General features: G+C 43.1%; 1 protein-coding gene across 3 annotated transcripts in view; it reads right to left on the bottom strand.

Moving 5' to 3' along the window:
- Nucleotides 1–18,606, bottom strand: part of Col4a6 (collagen type IV alpha 6 chain) — a 341,384-nt gene that overhangs the window by 21,364 nt on the left and 301,414 nt on the right. For 2 of the 3 annotated variants that reach the window (XM_008852964.2, XM_029556057.1), the window contains exons 20-31: nt 18,003–18,107; nt 14,768–14,928; nt 14,184–14,363; nt 13,559–13,742; nt 7,485–7,556; nt 7,107–7,214; nt 5,879–6,100; nt 5,317–5,478; nt 3,497–3,667; nt 2,598–2,741; nt 1,662–1,787; nt 879–1,060 (exon numbers count right to left, since the gene is read on the bottom strand). In XM_008852964.2, coding sequence (XP_008851186.1) covers nt 879–1,060; nt 1,662–1,787; nt 2,598–2,741; nt 3,497–3,667; nt 5,317–5,478; nt 5,879–6,100; nt 7,107–7,214; nt 7,485–7,556; nt 13,559–13,742; nt 14,184–14,363; nt 14,768–14,928; nt 18,003–18,107 — 1,817 coding nt within the window. The remainder of the gene's footprint in view (nt 1–878; nt 1,061–1,661; nt 1,788–2,597; nt 2,742–3,496; nt 3,668–5,316; nt 5,479–5,878; nt 6,101–7,106; nt 7,215–7,484; nt 7,557–13,558; nt 13,743–14,183; nt 14,364–14,767; nt 14,929–18,002; nt 18,108–18,606) is intronic. The other variant, XM_017803141.2, reaches the window with a different exon arrangement.

Below are 18,606 nucleotides of genomic sequence, written 5' to 3'. Positions count from 1 at the left end.
TGGATCTTCTGGGACAGTAGCAGATTCTCTTAACCACTGGGCCATCTCTCTAGCCCTTACTTTGCCTTTTAAAAGTCCAGATAACTTGGACTTGATTATTTGCTAGTTGTTGTCCTCTATGGTACTATCAAACCATCACAAAATCTCTCAGTGGTAGAGCACTTAGCTACCACACTTGAGGCCCTTGGTTCACAGTCACGAGCGTGCGCGCACACACACACACACAAACACACACACACACACGCACACACACACACACACACTCCACCCATAAGTCATTCAAGCTGGACATGGCAGCGCACACCTGTAATCCCAGCACATGGGAAGCTAAGACAGGAGTTCAAGCTCAGCCTTGACTACTTAGTGGGACCTTGACACAATCCCCTCCCCCAAATGTATGAATTCTTACAATGGTTCTAGTTTAATGTAGGGTTAGGATATGGGATGCTGGACCTGGGGTGCCGATAGAAAAGAATGAAAGGCAATTCTTATTCTCAAGTCCCAGAAATCTCATTGAGGGAATGAGAGTCCCTGCACAACCAACTAGATGGAGATGAGCAGTGAAAAGCAGAGTGCCAGCCCAGTAGGAGCCCAGTAACTCCTGAGGAGATGGTGCCTGAAGGGCAGGCAGATGCTGGAGAGTGCAGAACAGGCAGGAAGCATTTCCACATGGGTAATAGTGGGAGCAAAGGCAAAGCAGATGGGCTGCTGGAGAAAGGGTGGAGAAGACTGTCACACACAGAGTTTTGAGGGTGTCCTGAAGGTAGATGCTGAGAAATAGCCTGGGATCAGAAAGATGGGAATCTAGGGCATGTCTCTCTGCTGTGGAGTTTTTTTTTTTTTTTCTGGTAAAGAGACAAGAATCTGGTCATACTTACAATTTTTCCTGGCATTCCTGGGAAACCTGTGATCCCCAGGGATCCCTTCAGGCCGGGAAAACCTTGTAATCCTATGGAGCCAGGGGAACCTGGCCTCCCACTAAGTCCTTTGATTGTACTGGGCTGTCCAGGAGCTCCAGGTGAACCTGGTGACCCTGGTCTCCCAGGCTTTCCTTTTTCACCTTGAAAAGAAGCAAAAGGTATTGGAAAAAGGCTCTAGGTACCCGAAAACCTGTGTGTCTAGATGTATAGATGCTCTGATGCCAAGTATAATCATAGGTGAGAGAGCAGTGTCACCCCAGCTCCAATGTTGGGCAAGCAGCTCAGTAATGGTCCATGTCTCACTGATAGGGTCATTGAGGGGTACCACTCATTGTGGTTCAAAAACCTCAGTTCAGACAGGCATGGTGGCACATGTCTTTAATCCCAGAACTCAGAAGGCAGAAGCAGGTAGATCTCTCTGAATTCAAGGCCAGCCTGATCTACACAAGGAGCTTCACACAGGGCTACATAGTGAGACCCTGTCTCAAAAAAAAAAGAAAGAAAGAAAATAAAAGCCAAACCACCCAAAAGCCCTCAGTTCTATAGCAGCAATAACAAATCGCAATCTCAATGACCGACCAGGTGACAGTCGGGCAACAGGGAAGACAGGTTTCTTGGACCCCATGCTGCCTCCCACACTGCTGCTCTAGGAGGTGAGGGTTGCTTTTCTCAGGAAGGAATCCAAGACTGGTTGTAAATCCTTTCTTGGGAATTTCTCCTGAACATTCTCTGCCTCAGCACCTCTGGGCCCAGGGAATCCATCCAATCCGGCAGAACCTCGAGAGCCCTTGTCTCCTTTGAACCAAAGGTTCAGCATTGGAGGTCTTGAAATGGGCATTCCAACTGGCCCTGGATCACCCCTGTCTCCTGAAGAAAGGCAGATCAGACAATAAGCATGAATGAATTTAAATACAAAGTAGTCACACAAAAGCTGACCTTTCATATGGTTTTTCCCCACAGCCCATTTTCTGGGCCTTTATGTTCTCTTCCCTACCCCATTTTTCAATTTTGCATTTCTGTGTATGCTCTTTTCCTCCAAACCCAATATCTATCAGTTACCTTAGATCCTACTCAAAACCCTACTCCATGGGATGAATTGGGAGTGCATAAATTAGGATTCCATTTTTATTTGAATAAGTATACCCCAAAGGCCCATATGGTGAAGGCTTGAGTCTCAGCTAATGACACTGTATGGAGGTAAGTGAGCTTTTGATGGGTGGAGCTTAGTTAAGTCATTGGGGGCATGCCCTTGAAGGGGATTGTGGGACTCTGGTTTCTGCTTCTTTCTCATTTTTGCTTCCTGGCTGCTATGTGGTGAGCAGATTTCTCTGCCACATGCTCCCTGCCATGTTGTAATGTGCCACCACAGACTCAAAAGCAACAAGATCAAGTGATCATGAACTGAAACCTCTGAATCCGTGATCTAAAATATACCTTTCCTTCATACAAATTGTTCATGAAAGGTATTTTTTTTATAGAAATCAAAAGCTAACATAGTCCATAACATGTAGTACTAATTCTGAAGGGATTAGTCTTTTTGTTTCAAAGAACTTAATTCATAAGTCCAAAATTTTATCTAATACAAAGTTGGTACACACCACATGAATGACAAAGTTGACAAATTAATTTACATTGAAAACAAGTGTGGTTGTTTTAGAATTCCCTTCTCTCACTTACCTTTTTCGCCAGGACTACCAGCCTGTCCAAATTGTCCCACCTTGCCAACTGACCCAGGAAGTCCCTTTAATCCACTTGCTCCAGGAATACCAGGAAGACCTGGCAACCCAGGAAAACCTATTGGTCCAGAGGCTCCCTTTTCACCTGTTGAGAAATAAGAATTTCTTGTATTATCATTTCTGTTTCACATACAAGGAAACAAAAGGAGCCTTAGAATGGGTGAATTACTTGTACAAAGTCACAGAGCTAAGAAGTCACAGAAAAAGGATTTGAACCCAAATTTTTCTAACTCTGAAGTTTCAGTTTCCCCAAGTTTTTTAGTTATTACCCATTCTAGTGCATCCCTGAACAGGCACATGGCACTAAGCACCACAAGGAAATGAAGAAGTGGGCCCCTCTGTTTTAATTCACTAAGTTCAGGGCACATGTGCTGGCATAGAAAAGCCTAGGGCCAGGACACAAAGAGATGAGCTCAATCTTGCCTCTTGTGCTAACCAATTGTGTACCCTGAGACTAGCCATTTTCTCCTGTTTAAAGCAGGGCTTCCCACACACCTAAAAACTGATGATGATTGGAGCACTCATAGGAAGTGGTAGCCATCAGGATCCTTGATGTCATGCCAATGAGATACCTCAATGCAGTTGTTACTGCCCTGGGGCTTTCTGAACATGATATTCAGCCTAGTTTTCGACACAGTGAGCAGTGTGGGTGACTCACATTAGGTGACACTCTTCCTTCTGTACTCTCCTTGTCCAACTAGCTTGATACAGAAAGCTCTGCCCACCTCCCTCCCTCTTTTCCATTCCTAGGCAGAGAGGAGGGAGTGAGCTGGGCAGCCGGGACACTCCTATTTGGTAGTCCCTGGCTACTTCATTGGCCTTCCTGATTACTTCACTTACCCTTTTGGCCTGGGAGGCCAGGCAACCCAGTGACCCCAGACAAGCCTGGGTTCCCCAAGAAGCCAGGTGACCCTGGAGAACCAGGAAGGCCTTTTATCCCAGGTAGACCTCGTTTTCCAGTTGATCCAGGGTGACCCATCTCTCCTCTTAGACCTTTCTTTCCAGGATGTCCTGATCATAGGAGAGAACACAGAGCAGCTATTAAGTGAGGCTCTGGCCAGATCTGGGCAACTGCCTGTTCCCATAGCTTTGGATTGGCTGGCTTGTTGAGTTTTGTACATGGCTTTTTAACAATGCCCAATGAGAGCTGCCAATAGGCCAAGTGCTTACTTGGCTGGAGTATTAGCACCTACCGCTCAGAGCACCACGCCAAATGCCCATTACTTCCAGCATGGTACAGTAGCTGGCAGGAAAGCAACCCCTTGTTATAGTCTAACTTCTTTATGAATGTCGTTCACAGTGGAGGCTCTGAATGGAGCTCTGGGAAGCCAGGGTGGCAACAGGGCTCTGGTTTCCCCAGTACTTCCACTCTGAATCAAGCCACAATGGCTGTTTCCTGAGCCAATTCATGAAGTAGAGGGTAAAGTTGAGCTGTTGTTCTAGCCTCCCAGGGAGTCTTGGTTGCAGGGCTGCCCTTTTAATCCCTCAAGCAAGCAGTTAAGTCAGCCAGTTCCTTGGCATTAGGGTTGAAAGACCCCCTAGTGCAAAGCACTGTAGAAACCCACAAGGCGCATTTGATCTCCTAGGTATTCTGAGCCTTCTTTCAGCATACTTTAAATTGGTCAATGGGATTATCCTCCTGAGCTGCTGCCAAAGTGGAATGTTCAGGTACAAAGCAAGGAAATTAAAAAACCAAAGGATTAAATCAATGACGACAGAAGTATTTGGGCCCCCAAGCTCCTACATGAATGGCTGACTTAGCTTTCCATGAAATGAAAAACATCAAGTAGTTGTGAGCCCCAGGATTCCAATGGGAAGCTGTGGAGGGAACTCCACAACAAGGGAAGGAAATTCAATGGGAGCCATCCCTGAAGCAGGAGATCAGGGATCCCTGGCCTTGTAAGCAAGGCCTTGTTATAGTGGCTAATCAGAAAATTCCCCAGTGGGGGTCTTAGTCTGTGAGCTTGTGGCCTGTATTTTTTTTCACCTAGGCAGCTTCTGCGAAGACCCCAGAAACACAGAAGGACAAAAGAGATAAAAAGGATATTAATGGCTCTGCAAATAACTCAGTTTCAGTCAAGTGGCCAGTGATGTAGTTCCTGAGGCAGAGTGAGGGGTATGGTATTAGAAGAACGTAAACTGCAAGCACTAGGCTGGAAACAGTGGGTGTCAGTCCACACTGCTGAGTGAAAGCCACTTTTTGGCCATAGGGCCACAGAGCAATGCTCCCCTGACAGGCAGGCCACTGACGGGGGGTGGGGGTGGGGTTCATACACTGCTCGACTTTCTCCCCAGGCCAAAGCCGGCTCCCCACAGCTCCAGTGAATCTCATGGAGATGAGCGCAACACAACTCAGCACAGGGTGACTTCTCTAACTGAGGAAGGCCAGAGGCAGGCCACAGTGTCAAAAGGGGACAGGAGGCTGAAAAGGAGGGAATGTACAGTGATTTGCTGTCATGGTTTAGAAGCTGAACTGTGGCAATGTGTTCTGTTTGGCATAGCCAGAGTGACTTGGGATTTGAAACTAGAGAGTTAGAGAAGTTAGGAAAATCAAATCTTCTAGATTGTGACCATGTCACAGTGTCTTATTACCCTCCAGGTTGCCTGAGCCTAAGGGCTAGCCAAAAATCAAGTTGGGGTTCTCCTTCCAATGGACCTACCTGAAATGCCTGGGAGGCCTGGTGCTCCTGGAAGGCCAGATGTGCCCTTGATGCCAAATGGGTCACTAGATCCTAAGGGTCCTGGCTGTCCCACTGATCCTGATGCTCCAGGGATGCCCCGTTCACCTTTGGGGCCTAGCAAACCAGACTTCCCATTCAAACCTAATAAAAGGGAGGGGAGCAGATATTTACAGCAGGGACCATTAGCTATCACTGGGTTACCAAACAGGCTTCTAATGGAAGAGCTTGGCCCAGGACTCATCTCGGGTGATACTATCTTCTTAACAGTCTTGTTGCTTTTCCCAGAAGTAAACTCCTTGAGACTTTGCAAGAAATTAGACTACTGGTTGTATTATTTCTGGGATTACTAAGGCAGGAAAAGGGACTCCAACAGCATAAGGAAAATAGCTCCAAGGAGAGACTGAACAGAATGTTATATCATGTTTGCTCCCTAAATAATCATTCCAGATTCATGCATGCATTCATGCAGGTATTCATGCAAAGATAGCTGTTACTGTAAAGCTTTCTGTACACTGTTAAATAGGGGGACAAGAAGAGTCACCCTTGGGTCCTGGAAGGCCAGAGTCTCCAGGAAATCCTTTGTCCCCTGGCAATCCATGTAGGCCTTGCTCCCCTGAAGCACCATTTTCAGCACCAAAGGTGTCACCAGTGGCTCCCTTGGAACCTGGTAAACCTGGACTGCCAGCCTTCCCAGGCAAGCCATCTTTTCCAGGAAGCCCAGGAAACCCAGGCAAGCCCTTCTCCCCATGAGGTCCAGGAAATCCTAAATGTAAAGAGGCAAACATAAAAAGGTCGTGGATGTTTAGAAGTAATTTGTCTGAATGGAGATCTAAAACAAGAGTTTTCTAATACAAAAGTGAATGTCAATAAAGATCAGTGGTCTCTGTTCCTCAGAAGTCTTGTACAGAGGCAGGGGCTACTCCATGTGACCAGGTTTTAGTTCTGGGAGCTGGGAGTAAGCAAAGTATAGCAACCTGTTCCTACTCCTGGGGCTCAGAAGTTGCTGAGAACCCCAATTATACCAAGGCCCTCTGGCCAAATTCATTCTCTTCTGTAGTTTTGTTAAACTCCTGCTGTCTTCCCTCCCTCTTCTTGAGTAGGCAGAGGCTAGTTGAAATAACTGAGGCACTGATAAGGTAGCCCAGTATAAGACTGATGTACTAGAGCAACAGTGGTTCAAAACTTCTTATAGTGACACACAGACAGCTGGCTTTGCCCTGGAGTTTCGCTCAGGAGGTCTTGCAGGCTAAGAATCTGTATCACTAACAAGTTCCAAAGTGACAAAGGTACTGACCCAGGGAGCACAGTAGGACCATTAGTATGGTGTAGCCCTATAAAGCTCAGGTTGGAACAACTTGTTAGAAAAGGGGAGGAAATGGATAGTTTCTTTCTGACTGATCGGAATCTTTTTCTCTGACCTCTAAGAGTTTCATCCAGGATGCTGCCACAGGACTGGTAGGCAGACAACTGTAGAGTCCTAGCCTGTTACTAGTGGCTTTGTGATCTTGGACAAGTGACTTTCTATACAGTATTACTTTCCTCAATCTGAGAGTTAAGGAATTGCCTCAGTTAATCTCACATGACTCTTATTTCTCCATTATGCTATCATTCTATGGCTCTCCACTGTGTCTTTCCTGGGAGTAAAATAAAACCATCTCAACCACACCAGGCAGCAGAACTAGTTTTCTATCATTGGTAGAGGATGAAAACAATCAAAACACATGGTCACATAAAGGAAAATTTGCCAATGCCTCTTTTTCCTTCCTCACCTGGTAATTCTGGGAGATGAATAAATCCTGGGCTTCCAGGCTCTCCTTTACTTCCATGAATGCCAGGCTGGCCTGGAGTCCCAGGGAGGCCCCGGGCCCCCTTTGAGCCTGAAAACCCAAATGAAAGTAGTGAAGGGAAAGGAGGATCGACATGGCTATGCTTGATTTACAATGTTCAAGCAAGAGGTCTACCCCCCTTTGAGGGCCTCCCCTATTCTCACCTCCCCACACCATACGCTCCAGCAGCCATGGTTTCCCCAGTCACTGAGGCAGCCCTCCGTGGGAATATGGATCCTCATGTTCTACCAGGATCCTCTCTCCCTTTGACTCATGACCCTTAAAATGTACTTATTAGCTTCCTCTGGCCTCATTCCATACCTGGGAATCCAGGAGCTCCAGGAAATCCTGATGGACCATACGACCCGGGAATAATACAAGGCAAGGTGACTCCTATAAATAACATGTGGAACTTTGAACCCACTGAGTCAGAGAAGAGCTTCTTCTAGCATGTTCCTTTTCTTCTATTAATAGAACAACCAAGTTCTCCCCAGGGAGCACACACTTGATGTCAGATATTCTTGGGAGTTACTACCAGTGCAATTGCTTATTGTGAGAATGTACTTAATAAGCAAGTATGGTAGGCAAGCAGTAACCTAGGCAGAAGGTGTTACCTAACAAAGTTTCCTATAGGTGACCTGTGCAGGAAGTAGTGAACTGAGCAGGAATAGTCTGTTTATCTTTCCCTTACCTAGAGTCTCTCTCTAGCATGGGTACTTGGGGTTAGTACTAAGGGTCCACTATATCCACATTATTACACCGGACAGTTTGAAGCCATGACTGCTCGAGTTCACATCTATACTTTTTCTTGAAATGAGGTTTTCTCCAAACCGTGGGATTCTTTTAATGCATTTCATTTAGTCTACTGAAACCTATTAACTGTCCTTGGTCAGATGTACCTGTGGCTGTGCAAGGGAAATAAGACTACTCTCTTGGTCATGATAGACAAATGGTGACACCTCAGCTCCTTAGCTGAAATGGTAAAATCTACTTCTCAGCAAGCAGAGGTATCAATTTCAATATTGGAGATGTTGAAATCAGCATGCCTTTTCTATGGGGAATTCTTTGTTCATTAATAATGCAAATAAAGAGTCTGTAAGATCACAGAGGGGAGGTTAATAAACTACTGGTGAACAAATTGTATACTTCCTCAAGTGCCATTTATAAACACTTGCTGTGTTAATTAAAATTAGCCTCGCCTATTCACTAAAACAACCCCCCAAGGTCTGTCTTAAACCACAGAGCCAACAGTTCTAATAAACTTCTATAGCACGTGTTTACATTAAAAATAAATCACACATTGCCTTTCTGAGAACTGTATATGCAGCCTATGATACAGAATGCTTACTCATGTGGCTGGCCTTCCTCCTTTGATTCACATCTGCTCTCCAACATGAAAGAAACCTTGGCCATTTTTTAACTCGTTAAAAACCTTGAATCAAGGTTGGCAATTGAGCAGAATAATGTACCAGTTACACTGGGCCCAGAAAACAGAAAGATGAGTTTGTGTCCTACTTCTGTTAACACATACCTGTGTGGGAAAGATTCTTAACTTCTCTGAGCATCAGGTGTCAAATAGGAACCACTTATGTCATGGAGTTTGTGAGAAGTATATGTAACAGTGCTGGCAGCACTTGATGTAGTGCCTGGCATGCCACCGTATGGTCATTGAATTGCAGTCCTCCTCATTTTACTTATAGAATATTCAGAAGTGCTCCTACAGGAGCCACATTAGTTTCTCAATGTTGCTTTGTAGACTGGGTGGCAATTTTCTGCCTTCTAGACCTTATGTTTTGTCTGTATATTAAAGGATACCTATATGCCTGGGCCATCATCTACACGTGCTTACACCCACCTCTATCATGTTAGATATCAAGATGGCAGAACTATTTTTTTTTAACTTTGAACATTTATTTATTTATTTGTTTATTTATTTGTTTATTTATTTATTTATTTATTTAGATTTTGTGTGTATGAGTGTATTGCCTGCATGTAGGTAAGTGCACCTATGTCGTGCAATGCCTGTGGAGGTCAGAAGAGGTTGTCGGATCCCCTGGGACTGGAGTTACAGACAGTTGTTAGCTGCCATGTGGGTGCTGGGATTCAAACTCAGGTCTTCTGCAAGAACAACCGGTGTTCTTAACCGCTGAGCCATCTCTCCAGCCCTGGCAGAACTATTTTTGAGAGCTATTTGCCTATTATGGAAATTAGAGGTAAGCACCTCAGACTGAGATGCTTCACTGAAAGATAGCTTGCAACCCTGTATGCTACTGGGGCCCAGAAGTTTTTCTTTTTAACATTTTTAATTAAGAAAAAAATTATTTTGAGGCAAGGTTCCACTATGTAGCCCTGGCTGGCTTGGAACTCACTTTGTAGGCTGAGCCCAGGCTGGCCTCAAACTCATAGAGGTACATCTGCCTCTACCTCCCAAGTGCTGGGATTAAAGGCATGTACCCCCATGCCTGGTCTGGCGCAGAGTTTTTGAAGAAGGTAGAAGATTGCTGCTGTAGCTGATGTCATTAGAAGGACCTTGCAAAAGATTGTCCTGCCCCCAACTACCTCCATAGGCCCTTGGTTCCAATGCGTCCAACTCTCAACCATTGTATTTCTATTGGTTTATTTATGTCTTAAGAAACATACTGAGTAAAATATAAGTATCCCTGAGCTGAGTTCAAATGTAAAGCCACTGATTTCTTCAATTTATCAGATCAGTTTCATAGATTCTTTCTACATGTGACAACCAGTTCAAAGTAAAGCCTTTAAAAAATGGGACTGAGGCCAGTCAGGAAAATGGCGATAGAGGGAAGGTGGGTAAAAACCCAGAAGGAAGAAAGGACGTTTTTCTTTTCATAGTTTCCCCTCATAATTTTGACACAGAGCACATTGCATTGTATACTGCAAGAAGAAGTAGGTTCAAATTGATGGGAAGGCTAGGGACTTCATATCCTTCTGGTATCTGGCTTTCATTTTATATTGCTATCTCCAGCTTGGCATCCCTGAAAATCATTCTTAACAAAGCAGAAATCAGCTCTAGCCGTGTTATGTCTTATAAATACAGCAAATTATCACATTATGTAGCATTTCTAACGTGAATGTCAAAATTAATTTTTAGAGTAAAAAGCACCTTTTTATCACAATTCTATCATTTCAATTTGTTTTGGGATCAAAGATTAGAGATCAGCCATGTGAGGTTTCTTGACCTTCCAAAGGAAGTTATAACCCAATTAAAGCTCAGAAAATATAAGTACTTAGGGCAGAGATTGGCCAAGACATGAGCATGTGTGGTAAAGGAAATTAGCCTTGCTCAGGGATTCCATACCAACATCCTTCTGTAGTCACCTAGAGGTATGTGCTAAGGAGCCCTTAAAGCAGTGTCAGGGGCCAGTGGGTAGCCTCTGCATCCCAGTCTCATGATCACTTTTCCCTTCAAAAAGGTACAATGTGCTACTCAGGACATTCTGAGTGTTAGAGACAAAAATGAACAAAAATGAAGGGGCATTATGCCAACACCGATGGCTGAGAACCTGAAGATTTAGCTAGCTCTTACCTACCTCTGTGTCTCTCTTTTTAACCAACCTTTCCCCTACAGCCGTAATCACCTAGACTAATCAAGTAAAGAAGAAAATTAAACCACTACAGAAATTTGTGGAGGCCTAAGGGGAGTCTTTACCTCAGCCTGGATATTCCTCCCATCCACATTCATCGTGGGGATTGAATGGATTGCTGGCACCCACACAGGACCAAGCACACAGTAGCCACTTCACTAATAAGCTGGGTGATAGATTATATTGAGCATCTGGAGCCAGATGCTCTATGGAAACAGTTAGCTGTCAGTGTGCCCAGGGTTTGTAATAATTCACACCACTACGTTGAAAGGCTTCTGATGACTACACTTACTTCCCTGACAGTGTAGATGTCTCAGCCTGGGCTGTCATGTGTAGGAGTAGGCACAGTTAGGAACAACGTCTTAATTTTGTCGGTAGCCTCAAAGGTTGTTTTTAAATGATGTGGAAAGAACACTGGGTTTGAAGAATTATATTTAGCTATCACAGAGAAGAAAGGACAGGTAATGTTCTCAAAGAAGTATTTGTTTTCAACTGCAACAAGTACCTTTTTTTTTTTTTTGCATAAGGCATCTTGCAGGCCAGAGCACTATGTTCCTGAGAACTTTCTGTGTTCAGGAACCAGTAAAGTCTGGAATGGAAATGACCCCATAGGTTTCCTTCTGTTGCTGTAGCCTCTTCTCAAACAAATGGAATATTGATAATATCCAAAAGATTTGAGGATGTACAACTTGCTAGGTGTTATTCATTGTAACTAAATTTAAAATCTAGCTACTTGCAAAATTGGTTGACTTAGAGTGATCCATCAACGGTAGAGGGCAGAAGAATGGCCACAAGCAACATCTGGGGAGACAGAGTGGAAGCAAAGCTGTAGCTGACACTAGCACTTCTAAAAGGCAAACTGATATTGTTTGATAAGATCTGGACTAGGAATATAGATCATTTTCCTAGCATGTACAAGGCTCTGGTTTATGTGCCTAGCACTATGCATATCCACAAATTCCTCACAACTGTCATAAAACTTCATGAAATGAAATACTGACACTGACTTTTTTTTTTTTTTTGGTCTTTTTGAGACAGGGTCTCCTTGTAGCTCCAGCTGTCCTGGAACTCACTATGTAGACCAGGCTGGCCTTGAACTCATAGAGATCTGCCTGCCTCTGCCTCCTGAGTGCTGGGATTAAAGGCATGCACCACCACGCCAGGCTCTGACTTGGTTTTTTTTTTAAAAATTATTTATTCCAATTTTATGTGTATGTGTGTATGTAAATGAACTTATGTCATGCAATGACTACAGAGGCCAGAAGAAGGTATCAGATCTCCTAGAACTGGAAATACACAGTTGTTAACCACCATTTACATGCTAGGAACTAAACCCAGGTCCTCTGCAAGAGCAGTCAGTGCTCTTTAAGCCTGAGCCATCTCTCCAGGTCCCTAACTTGCTTTTAAGAATCTTGAATGATCAAGATTTAACCTGTGTCATCATGCTTATTACATCAGCTAAAAATAGGTTTTAAAACAGAAAATTACAGGACACACTATCTTGTCATCTTTTTTAATAATCATTCGAGGTGACAAAGTGACAAGGGAAGAAACAGGCTTAAGAAACAGAATCTTAGAACCAGGTATGGTTGTGCATGCCTTTAAACCCTGCACTTGGGAGGTAGAGGCAGGCAGAACTCTGTGAGATTGAAACTAGCCTGGTCTATATAACAAGTTTCAGGCCAGCTCACGCTACAGGGAAGCCTTGTCTAAAAAAATAACATTGTGGTTATCAGGAAGGGTGCTTCTTATATAAGTAAATTTGGGTAGCATGCTAGGCAGGTTGAAAAAGGCTAAGAAATTATCTTCCTTAGTGTCCAAAAAATCACTAAAGGAAGCAGACATAATTTAAGTAACAATAGCACTTTGTGGAAATCAAAAGAAAGCTAAATGGGAGAAGGCATTTAATTGTCAGCAATGTTCATAAGTAGAATTGAATGGGTAAAGTCTACAACAATAGATGAGAAACTACTCAGGAAGTGTCATTCATTCACTTACCCATCCATCATCCATCCACCTATCTATCTAACCAACTGACAATCTATCTTTTCCAAAAGCATACAGGTATTTGATAAGCTAGTTATGAGACAATAAGAACTTATTAGAAAGAAGGTAAAGGAAAAAACATGAGGCATTTTCAAGAAAGAATGAGACAACCTTAAATTTTCAAACTTCAGATAATTACAAGAAGTGTGATGCCACGAATGGAAACATTGATGTTATAGAACACAGTAGTTGTAATGAAGAGATAAAAAAGACCATTATACTATAAGAGGAAATGTTGCCCATTATAATTCTTGAAAGTAAGTTTTCTAAAGGGGAGGGAGTTAAACTATGACATAAGTATTAAGTTTTCTGCACAGTCTCAGATTCTATCAGTTGAGAAAAGTTTCTTGTCTGATGATGATATTATCATTCAATTTAGAGGACAATTTGTCCAATCTCTCACTAAGAATGTTTCTGGCTTTTGCAACAAATGGTCATCCATTCTCTCCTTGAACTTTTCCAGGGATTATGAGCTCATAACCTCCTTAGACAGCTCTGTGACATTTCAGACTGCTCTGTTAGGAGGGTCCTAATCAAGTAGGGATGAAATCTGTATTGTTCTACCTTCTAAATTTACCATAGTACACTATAATCTTTTTCCCACTTGAAAACACTTTAAGAAGGTAGAATGTGATGATTATGACCAACCAAGTCTCTTTTTATGACTCATTTCATGCATATGAGTCATGGTCACTCTACAGAGTTGGTTTTCCGAGTCAAAAGCCACCTGATTGCATGACTCACCTTGGGCTCCACGGAGGCCTTGTTGCCCTGGCAACCCATCTACTCCTTTATTTCCAGGAAGCCCACGTGGTCCAGGAAGTCCTGGCAGCCCAATTCCTGGGGGGCCAGTTGGACCATCAGGACCCTTTTTACCAGGAAGTCCTGGTGACCCCTTTTCACCTGGGAATCCAAGTCCACTATCTCCCTAGAGAACAAAGAAAAAAAGAATGAAAATCTATTTTAGAGATTTACCTGGAGAGGCTTCCACCCATTTGAAAGGGTTAGTCAGTGTGAATAATGTTCTATGTTTTATGAAAACTCTCCATTACTCTAGTTTGTTGAGTAGCTTTTGAATTTCATTGGTGTGAATGAATCTTCCCAACTCTGGATGATCTGACTTTGCAAATGGTTTTAATTAGGGGTAGGGAGAAGGCAGGGAATGAGCATGACACCAAAAATCCTTGAAGTCACAGAAAACAGCTTGATTACTTGAGTCATAGGGAAGCTAATCCATTTTTAAGTGAACTGTCACCTATACTTATCAAATGAGATAGTAAATATTCCGAAAGATTCTCATTTTACACAAAAATAAAAGCATGGATTCAACATGCAGTGGGTAGCTGGACTCTTGGAATGATCAACTTACCTGAAGGCCTGGCAGACCTGGTAAACCTGGTATTCCATCCTTGCCTGCAGCTCCTGCTATACCTGGGAACCCCTTAGGACCAGGATCACCTTTGTCTCCTGACATTTTTGATCCTCGACTGATGGTTGGTTCACCTTTCTTTCCTTTGGGGCCTGTATGACCTGGAGGTCCAAATAACCCCTGACAAAAACCAAAATGATAATCAGAGATGAAGACTATAGAATTCTCATGCTTAGCACAGGTTCTTGGGCACTTGATTATGTTGTTATCTTGAATAATTACTGCCTATTTTCTGTATCTTTTCTAAATTCTGAAATCTTTGAAGACTGAATTTCATCTTAATTTCTATTTAATCTTCTGAGCCCAGTACAACCCATCTAGTGTGGAAGGGAGGGAGAGGAACACAAGTAGGTTAAAGCAGAAAGAGACTGTAGAGACAATCTAATCAGACTTCTTCATGTGACAAATCAAAGCCCCATAATTTTGTTTTATGCCTATTTTTTTCATGTGTCTTAGGAAAGTAATCAATGTGGAATAAAGAGCATATGAAAACATCTATTGCTCCTTTGGGGTCAAAGACTTACTGGAGTCCCTGCTGGGCCGGGTGCACCTACAGAGCCTGGATCTCCTCTGGTCCCTTTAATGCCTGGGAGGCCGATGAGACCTTGTATCCCAGGCAGACCTGGTTCCCCAGGTGGTCCAGTGTTGGGGACACCAACTTCACATGCACAAGAACCAGAGTCCCCTGGGGGAACACAGACAACGTCAAATGAAGTAGGTTCTTTTTCTAAGAGGGAAGACCCAAGAGTGGTTATCTGTGACTCGATAAACTTCCCTTTCAGGGAATCAAATGGCCTACGAAGACTAAACAGATTAGGCTCACGGTCCATCAGAACACATCTGTGCTAATGAATTGGTTTTTACTAGTCTGGGATGAGGTCCAGCAATCAGTGAGTTTAATGTTTGAGAACCAACCAGTTGCTACATAAACAAATGGGAGTCTAGAATCTAAGTCCCCCAAAGGTTCACGCCACCAAAATGCTTTCCCTCTGAGTTTTGTTCACATGTATACATGAGACAAATGTCAAACAGACTGAGGATAAGTATTTCAGTGAAGTACTCTTTTTTAGATAGGGTCTCACGAACTGCCAACTTGCCTTAAACTCATTATGTAGCTATGGATGACCCTGAATTTCTGATCCTCCTGCCTCGACCAGGAATGATTACAGGCCTGTGTCACCATGTTCACTTTCAGCAAAACACTTTTGAAAACATATGAATGAGTCCTTAGTACATAACCTAACCGCCCACACTGTTTCTATGAGTATGGTCTGCAGAATGAAAATTGGTGACAAATGTGGGTAGCTAAATTTCACTAAGATACAGAAGGATCTCTTCTGACATTTAGAAAAGGATTCTAGAAACTCTGAGAGAACAGTCTGTTCCTCATACTATAAGATTAAATGTTCTGAAACCTGAAGCAATTTAGATTTCAGAGTTTCTGATTAAGGATGTTCAACTGGTAAAGTGTATCTAAATATTTCAAAACACAAAGATATGAAATCTTAAGCATTTTTGGACCCAAGCATTTTGAATAGGCATAGTCAACCTGTATTTCTATAGTGTGATCGTGGACTTCCTTTGTGAGTTGCTTGTGATGTTGGTTTGTAAGGCAGCCTGCTGGGCCCCATCCCAATACTAACCAGAATCTCAGGAAGCCAGACCCAAGCATCTAATTTTTAATCTAATCAGACTTCTTCATGTGACAAATCAAAAAAAATTTGTTTTATGCCTGTCTTTTTTCATGTGTCTTAGGAAAGTGAGCAATGGGGAATAAAGATCATACGAAAGCATCTATTGCTCCTTTGGGGTCAAAGCTAGGTTAGACTTACTGGAGTTCCTGCTGGGCCAGGTGAATCTACAGAACCTGGATCTCCTCTGGTCCCTTTAATGCCTGGGAGGCCGATGAGACCTTGTATCCCAGGCAGACCTGGTTCCCCAGGTGGCCCAGTGTTGGGGACACCAACTTCACATGCACAAGAATTAATTAATTCTTTTAAATTAATTTAAAAGAATTAATTAATAAATGGGGCTGGAGAGATGGCTCAGTGGTTAAGAACACTGGTTGTTCTTGCAGAAGGCCCAGGTTTGAATCCCAGCACCCATATGGCAGCTAACAACCATCCGTAACTCCAGTTCCAGGGGATCTGATAGCCTCTTCTGTCTTCCACAGGCATTGTATGACATGGTGCACTTACCAACATGCTGGCAATACACGCATACACATAAAATGAAAATAATAAATGAAATTTAAAAAAGAATTAATTAAATTTCATTTTGTGTGTATGAGTGTTTTGACTGTATGTAAGAGCACCCGTGTTGTGAAATGCCCATGGAGGTCAGAAAAGGGTGTCAGATCCCCTGGAACTAGAGCTATGATCAGTTGTCATCTGCCATGTTGGTGCTGGGAATTGAACCCAGGTCCTCAGCAGAGCAGCCAGTGCTCTTGATCTCTGAGCCATCTCTCCAGCCCATATCTAATTTTTAATAGCTTTCCATAGGAGGTTCCCAGATACAATTAAACTTAAGAATCATCATCAGTAATTCAAATTTAGAGAAAATCTTTTGGCTCCATGGAAATGCAGAAGTATCATTATAGTCATCAATGTTTTAGGAGCAGAAATAGTATTGAGAAATACTGCTGCTCTATAGTTAATCAGAGAACGGCCCAAATTAATATCCTATATCCAGATTTCTCATTTAATGTTATTTTATTTCAGTCTTCCTCTGATTTGAAGAGGGATCAAGGTTTCCAAAATCTCTAAACCAGCTCAAAGCATGAAACTCTGAAACAAGTCACTGCTACAAAACTTAGTGATTTTTATGACATGGAAATGAAAAAGGAGAAGAGTATCTTGGTGTGAGGATGAGGAAAGCTGCTGGTTCGTGGAGAGAAAAGGCAAAGTTTCAGATACCTGAACCCCCAGGTCATTCCTAAACCCTTCTTCAATCAGTATGTTTATCTCTCCCCCATCCTGGCCTGGGGTGCAAACATAATCGATTGAATGATTTGAGCATCTTCTCCTCAGAATAAGGAATGTGGAAATGACCCAAGGCAGCAAGAAGATTGAGAGAAGCCATGAAGCTGAAGGCTGGGCTCATTGATCAGCTCCTCAGCAGCAGTGGGAACTGATTTGTTTTCCAGCAGCTAGTTGGTCTTTTAGCATCTCAAGTTTCAAACTGTACAGAATCCTTCAGGCTAGAGAGGTGATAGGAAGCAGTTTCAGCTTTGGCCTTGTAAACTGGGAATGGTCGCTCTAGTTAGCACCTGAGGATGCTGACAATAGCTCCTGTAAGCACAATTGGTAGGAAGAGCAACCTACAAGCTACTTTGTTCTGTGTAGCCTCAATTACCATCTTCATTCCTGGAGCCTTAATTAGAGCTTTTCCAACAATCCTATGCTTTAAACCCTTCTCAAAATCCCAGATTGTAGGGCTGGAGAGGTGGCTCAGTGGTTAAGAGCACTGGCTGCTCTTACCAAGGATGTGGGTGCAGTTCCCAACATCCACATGGTTGACTCACAGACATCTGTAAGTCCAGTTCCAGGGCACCCAACACCCTCTTCTGGCCTCTGTGGTCACTGCACACATGGGTGCACTACATACATGCAAACAAAACACACACATAAAACTATATCAACACCAACAAAAAGAGTCCAGATTGCTTCTATTCGGTTTCCCAAGGCTATTGATTTGCTCAATCTCTATAAAGCTGTATCAGGAGTTTGTGAGACAAAGAAACTCAAGGGACAAAATCACCTTTTGCTCCTTGGAGTCCTGGATTTCCTTTTGCACCTCGTTCTCCTTGGAAACCAGGGAATCCAGGTTCTGTGATAGGCAGAGTTCCAGTCTCAAATGTGGTACCTATACAATTAAAAATATATAAAATTTGGAGGCTGGAATAAGGCTAAAGACTCACTTGACTCAGCACGGCACTTCAATCACTAAGGCTGGGTCCTTGAGGCTCAGCACCCAGGGTGGGTACAAAAACATCCAAGACAGTGATCTCTGCCAAGTCTGCAGCAAAGGGAACAAAAGGACTCTCATTTGGCTCTGTTCACTCTACTAATAAAATGGTTGTTATAGTCTACACACTGTATTAGACACTGGGCATTCAGGAATGAACAAAGTAACTGAATAACTCAGCAGTGCCAATTGCTGTCCTAGAAAGCTTCCTTTTGGGCAAAAGAGGAAGCAGTTGCCAGCTGCAGTGATCAGGGGTTTTGGAGTGCAAAGGGCCATGCTGGGGAATACTCACAGTCTTTCTCTCACAATTTAGGACCCCAGGCTTAAGCATATCTAAGGATAATAGGTTCCATGTATGTGTGCATGGTTTATTTTCTATCTATGATCTATCTATCTA

The sequence above is a fragment of the Nannospalax galili genome, unplaced genomic scaffold (assembly GCF_000622305.1).
Source record: "Nannospalax galili isolate Female #2095 unplaced genomic scaffold, S.galili_v1.0 scaffold25, whole genome shotgun sequence".
NCBI lineage: Eukaryota > Metazoa > Chordata > Mammalia > Rodentia > Spalacidae > Nannospalax > Nannospalax galili.
Note: the sequence above shows the minus strand (reverse complement) of the source record. Positions and strands in the feature narration are given on the sequence as shown.